Consider the following 7,107-nt stretch of genomic DNA (forward strand, 5'->3'; position numbering starts at 1 on the left):
ATAGGAATCTTGTACACAAGTAAATTCACAAGTACAAAGTGACAAACATAGGAAGATAAAACAAGAGTAATTTTAAAACTTTAAGCATATAGAGAGGTGTTTTAGTACCATGAAAACTTCTACAACCATATTTTCCTCTCTCATAATAATTTTCAGTAGCATCAATATAACTATCACATAAAGCATGCTTTTTCATGATCTACAAGCACATAATTTTTATCAAGCTCAAAAATAGTAGGATTAAAACATTCAAACCCTCTTTTAACAGTTTTATAACAAGATGATTGATCATTCTCAAGAGGTATGGGACTCCAAGATAAAGTCAAGACTCCTCCAATGTCATTTTCAATAGTAGTACCATTAATATTATCAACCAATATAGGACCATCATCTAGAGCTTTATCATAAACATTTTCTAAGAAAAAATCTTTAGTGCCATGCATTTCGAAGTTAGGTGCAAATAAAGGATTATCATAAGATTTATCAAAGTAGCATGGATTATCATAGATAATAGGAGCATAATTATTATCACAAGTTTTACTCATAGTAAATATTTTAAGAGAATCCACATGAACATAACATTAATCCTCCTTTGGTAACCATGGGGGAAATCAAATAATATAAGGGATAAAGAGTTACTCTCATTAGAAGGTAGGCATGGGTAGCTAATCCATTCTTCCTCCTTTTTTCATCACTCTCCTCCTTTTCATCTAATGAGCTTTCAGGTTCAGCAATTTCGTCTTCCACAGGTTCCTGCAAATTGTGGATATATTCTTGTGCATGACTAAGCCTGTCTTTATAATCAATGATATAACAATTATTTCTGAAATTTTCTATGCAATAATCAAGGATAGAAGAAACCATATCTTTCTGGTTTTGACAAGCAACACGGGTTTCATAACTTTTAGATATGAAGGATTCTATTTCAGAAGCTCCCATAAATAAGACAAATTGTTCTACTTCTTCAAACCCAACATGAAAATATTTATTCCAATGATAGTTCACAATTAAAACTTCTTTACTTAAGCCACATTGAAATTTAAGATGTTTAGTATCATGTTCAGAGCAACAATTTATATCATGGCGTTTAAGCAAAATTTAGCAATTTGATATAACTTTTGTAACACGCCTCTCATGACTTTACACTTATATGATTCTCTATACTTTATAAATAGCTCCATAGAGGTTCTAGCATGTTCTTCCATAACAACAGTTTTTTAGATTTTCAGTTTTTCAAACTTTTATGGATTTTCAGGTATATAAGAAAAATAAAATAGGACAAAAATAAACTAGACAAAAGTAAACTAAACAAAACACAACTAAACAGAAATAAACTAAGCACAAATAAACTGGACAAGACAAAATAAAATAAAATAAAAACAGAGAGACATGTAAAGTGTACTCCCCAGGTGAACTTATGAGTAGAGCTATGCCTCCCCGGCAACGGTGCCAGAAAATAGTCTTGATGACCCACAAGTATAGGGAATCGCAACAGTCTTCGAGGGAAGTAAAACCCAAATTTATTGATTCGACACAAGGGGAGGTAAAGAATACTTCTAAGCCTTAACATCGGATTTGTCAATTCAGCTGCACATGGAAAAGAAGTAGTAACAGGGATGATGTGAAAGCAGCAGTAATATGAGAGCAATGGCAATAGTAACACAACATCAGTAGCACAGAGGAGATGGCACCAGAAAATATTCCAGTGCGTAGTTGACTGTAGAGCAATGATGATGACAGAAGGATCGGGGTTCCCAGCTATCTACACTAGTGGCAACTCTCCAAATAACATGTGTTGAGTGAACAAATTACAGTTGGGCAATTGATAATGCATGCTATGATAAGATAAATGTTACTGTAGTATTTAATTGGGCATTACAACATGATACATAGACCGTAATCCAATTATGTCTATGAGTAATAATCCACCTTTAGGTTATCATTCGAACCCCTTCCAGTATTAAGTTACAATGTGTGTAAAGTAAACAATAGAATTATCCTTAGACGAAACATTGTTGTTTTCTCCCTAGTAGCAACATCACATCTAAAATCTTAGAAGTTATTGTCACTCTTCCAGAAAACTAGAGGCATGAACCCACTATCGAGCATAAATACTCCCTCTTGGAGATACAGTCATCTACTTGATCAAGGTAACTACAAGTACCGGAGAGCATGCAAGATCTTAAATAACAGTAGTATGATAATATGATGAACAATCTGATCACAATTTCACAATTTATCGGATCCCAACAAACACAACACCAATTACATCATATGGATCTCAATCATGTAAGGCAGCTCATGAGATCATTGTATTGAAGTACATGTGAGAGAGAGTACCAACTAGCTACAACCGAGAACCTGTAGTCCAGGGGGAACTACTCACAAACTGTCATGGAGTCGAAGTGGAGGCGTTGGAGTCGATGGAGATGGCTCCGGGGGTCAATCCCCGTCTCGACAGGGTGCCAGAACAGGAACTTCTGACCCCTGAAACTTGTCTGGACGATGACGGCGGCGATGAAACTTTTTGTGGACAGAGGATCGGGTGTTTCAGGGTTTTCGCGTCGGAGGCAATTTATAGGCGGAAGGGCGAGGTCTGTGGGCGCCAGGTGGGCCCACACCACCCCTAGGCGCGGGCCAACGCCAGGCCGCACCTAGGGCTGGTCTGGCCGGCTCCTGCCCCCCTCCGTCTCTTCTCTGGACTACGTCTTCATTTCGGTAAAATAGCAACTTCGGCTTTTGTTTCGTCCAATTCCGAGAATATTTCTTGTATAATTTTTATGAAATAAAAAATAGCAGAAAACAGGGAACTGGCACTGTGGCATTTTGTCAATAGGTTAGTTCCAAAAATGCATAAAAGTGTCACAAATTGTAGACAAAACGTATAGAGATTTGTGTAAAACAAGCATGGAGTATCAAAAAATATAGATATGTTTGCAACGTATCAATCTACATCTTGACCAATCAAATCCCTCTCTTTGTGAGGGAAATCCACTAGATCTTGATCTTGGAGAAATTTGGTGTTCCTCCTCTTATTTGTTCTTCCTCTTTTATTCCCCAAAGAGCTTTTGTAGCTTTGTTTGAATTTGAGAGAGAAGGATTTGAGCATCTTTGTGGTGTTTTTGCCATTGCATTTGGTGCATCGGTTTGAGTTCTCCACGGTGATTCGTGGAAGTGGAAGTGAGAAGGTTCTTCCTCTTGGGTTCTTGGAACCCTAGACGTCTTAGTGGTATTTGTGGTGTTCTTGGGGTCTCCAATTATGTTGTGGAGATTGCCTCAAGTTTGTAGATTTGTGGCTTAGTGGTGTTCTTGGAGTCTCCAATTAAATTGTTGAGATTCCTCAAGTACAAGGCCTTTGTGGCAATATATTGGGAGCCTCCAATTAAGTTGCGGAGATAGCCCCAAGCTGTGTGCGGGTTCGGTGAACACCCTCAAAGTTCCATAGTGGATCGAGGGCATCCCTTTTGGTGAGAATTCTCGAGGAGAATACGGTGAGACCTTCGTGACGTTTGGAGTGACTTGTCCTCCACACCGCTCCAACGGAGAGTAGCACTCACAAGAGTGTGAACTTCGGGATACATCGTTGTCTCCGTGTCACCTCGGTTATTCCTATACCCTACCTCTTTACTTATGCACTTTACTTTGTGATAACCTTCGTGCTTGAAGTTGCGTTCTTGCAGGGCTAGGGGTCGCAGCTGTAGCAGCTGCGTCACGGCAGGGCTCGTCGGGGTCGCGGTTGGAGCTATGCGAACGAGCTCGATAGCCAGCACGTGGCCGAGGCCATCCACAACCTACCGTCGGTGCTGACATGGGGGATGAGGCGCGCCGGCGAAGAGCCTAGCACGAGGCGGAGGCCGGAGCAGGAACAGATGAGAAAAGCGCCGAAGCTATCCTTATCTCTTTGTAATTTTTTGATCTAGCCCCTTTATTTTTTAATTATTAAAGAAATACTCTCTATGGTGGTGGGTGGCTGACATATGGGGCTAAATTTAGGCCACATCAGCAAAATACGAGTCTATACCATCGCTAGTGATCGATACGAGCCGTGAGCCATCTCCAGTCACCGTATATTAAATATTTCTATGTACGGTGATGGAGGCGGGTAAGGGTGTCAAATTTAGTGACACGTCGTGTATTTTACTCCTTCGTCTCCATTGTCCCTCTTCTGCTCGGTGCCTCGGTGAGACTTGAAAGTGCTGTCCTTTTCTCCAGCTCATTTTGCGCAAAGCGCGTGTGGTTCGGACATCGGACAGGTGCAGGGCTCCACCCTTGCCTCTTTCCTTAAAGTCACATTAAATTGTCATCTTGTTTTCTGCCGAGACCCTTTGCCGAGAGGGGCACTCGGCAAATCCTTTGCCATGCGTTTTGGTCTTTCCCGAGTTTCCTGGGCACTCTAATCTGAATGAATGACTGGCAAAGCAAGAACTCTATGTGTACACATCGTCCCACATTTTAATTGACATATATAAAATCTACTTCCTACGGTGATAAGCTGTTATTATAAGCAATTACAATATCTTATATTATGGGACAGTGAGGGTAAGTTTTTTGTGCACTGTTATACTCTTTCTGTCCTACAAAAAGATGTCTCAACTTTGTATAAATTTGGATGTATCTATACACTAAATCGCGTGTAGACGCATTTATATTTAGAAAAGGTTGAAATATCCTTTTATGGGATAGAGGGATTATATGAAAAAATAGAAGTTTAGTAATTTTTTTTAACATAGATGAACAATCTATTTGACATAAATGTACATAATTCTTAGATAGCTGTCCCAAAATAACTTGCTTAACTTTGTCTAGATACAAAAGTATATAGTCATATTTTTGTTATAGATACACCTATATCTAGAAAAAGTTGCACATATTATTTTAAGACAAGGGAGTATTAAGCATGCATGAATATTATTTCGTAGAATGTGCAATGACACAATTTATTTTGAGCATAGTCCAAGAGAGGCCAATGTGGTGGCACATGAGATAGCTACGAATATTGTTCTATAAAATTTACTTCTTGTACGTGGGTCGATGAATCCTTGTTGAACGATGTACCAATGTTTGAAACTCAATAAAAAGTGCCATGTGGCTTCCCCTATATATGTTTCGTAAGTTTATCTGGAAACTAATTTATATGTACTAGAATATGGTCACCTCGTGCGGAGTATATTATACCAGAGCAAATTGAGTTATGTACGTGTACGTACAGGAGCCGATCGCATAAAACTAGCTAGCGTTGGTCGATTCCCCATCTGTCGGAAAAACCCTGCCGCCCGCCATGTGGTCCGACCTGCCGCCGGATCTGCTCGGCGACATCTCTGTCTGCCTACACGACGTGGCCGACTTCGTCCGGTTCCATGCCGTGTGCAAGCCATGGCGCGAATCACACCAACGACTATCTTCGGGGAAGAAGACAACGACCGATCAGTTCCTGCCATGGCTCCTAGCGCGCAACAAGAAGCACGACGACCCCCTCAAGTTCAGATGCGTCTTCTCCAAGTCCACGTACCTGGCGCCGCCGCCAGAATCTTGTACCGGGAAAAACTGGGTGGCCAGCGCCGATGGCACCGCCGTCCGCTACCTCACCGTCGGCCCAGCCCTCCACGACCCTCTCACCGGAGATGTCACTCGCCTGCCCCCCTTTAATGACGACATCAAGTGGGCGGAGGAGAATCCCAGCGGCATCATATACAACGACGGCACCGTGCTTCTGTACAGCACATACACGAGGAGGTACGACGGGACGCCCGAGTTCAAGGCCGCGCTCCTACGTCCTGGCGACGGCGAGTGGACTGTCGTCCAGAGGACCTTCGAATCCCCGTACTACGGCATGTTCTGTATTGCGTATCACTCAGGCAAAATCCTTGTCACCATCGAGCCCAAACTCTGGCACGTGGTGACCCCGTCCAGCGACGACGAAGATGTCCTGGTCCGCATGCCGTCCTCGATGCCACTCAAGTACGGCGGCCACTACTACGTGTACGGCCATGTTCTCGAGTCCTGTGGTGAGCTTCTCTGGGCGTCCGTGCACCTTAGGACGGACTTCTGGAGAGGCACCTGCGATCTGTCCCGCGCGTTCTTGGTGGTTGTGCACGCGCTTGAGGAGGCTCTGGACCCACGCTGGGTGTTGAAGAAAGGCATAAGCCTAGCCAATCTCGTCTTGTTTCTTGGATGGCCTAACAGTTTCTCCGTGGAGGCCTCGCGGCTGGGAATGAACGGCGGCTTCGCCTACTTCAAGTGGCACGGTCAAAACGAGTATGGCGTGTACAGGTACAACTTCATAGACAACACAACTGAGCTTGTCGAGAGTCTGCCCCAAGGATGGCACTCTGAGAGGTGCACATGGCTCGTCCCTCAACCCACCATTGCTCCACTCCACCAGGGTCATCTAGCTACTGCTGCCAGAAGGAATAGTAACATGATTCGCAGCGAGAAACGGTGTTGCGGCCCTTGATCATCATAGTTACATGGTTTAGTTGGTACTTGATTCCACGATATAAAACATTTTGGCGAACTCTTTTAGATTGTCAAAACGTCCTACATTGTGTGAGAAGTGGAGTATTATTAGATTTTCTCTCTTATACCTTTAAGATCATCAAGAGAATATCCAATAACCGCCCTCTGAGCGTCCAATACCTTCAATAATTTTGTTTCTTCCTCTCCTGAAAGATTAGCACTAATAATAACAGGATATATATTTTTCTCATCTAGATATGCATATTTCATATCATCAGGCAAAAGCTTTAATTCAACACTAGGATCTTCCTTGGGTGGTGGTAACAATTCAAGATTATCATGTGGAATATGCAATTATAAATGCGGTGGTTGTTGAGATAAAATTTGTTCTAATGCTTCTCTTTCTTCATTACTATATGGTTCCTCTTGATTAAGTACATATCTTTCCACCGCGTCTGATGAAGCGACTGCCACAGAAGTAAGAGTTTCCACAATATCTTTTTAAAACTTTTCTTTTTCTAAATGATTATCAGTAAACTTAGAAACATTAAACTCTAAACTTTCTCCACCATATTTAATAAACACTCTCTCTTTTGGCAAATCAATTTCAGCACCAACAATATATCACAAAGGTCTACCAAATATAATAGG

At 42.0% G+C, this 7,107-nt stretch overlaps 1 protein-coding gene across 1 annotated transcript; it reads left to right on the forward strand.

Annotated features, from left to right (window-relative positions):
- The first annotated feature begins 5,278 nt into the window (after positions 1-5,278).
- Positions 5,279-6,454, forward strand: LOC139831849 (putative F-box protein At3g25750). Its single transcript, XM_071821197.1, has one exon. The coding sequence runs from the start codon at positions 5,279-5,281 to the stop codon at positions 6,452-6,454; it is 1,176 nt and encodes a 391-aa protein (XP_071677298.1).
- Positions 6,455-7,107: the final 653 nt, after the last annotated feature.

Source organism: Lolium perenne, chromosome 5 (assembly GCF_019359855.2).
Source record: "Lolium perenne isolate Kyuss_39 chromosome 5, Kyuss_2.0, whole genome shotgun sequence".
In the NCBI taxonomy this organism is placed as follows: Eukaryota; Viridiplantae; Streptophyta; class Magnoliopsida; order Poales; family Poaceae; genus Lolium; species Lolium perenne.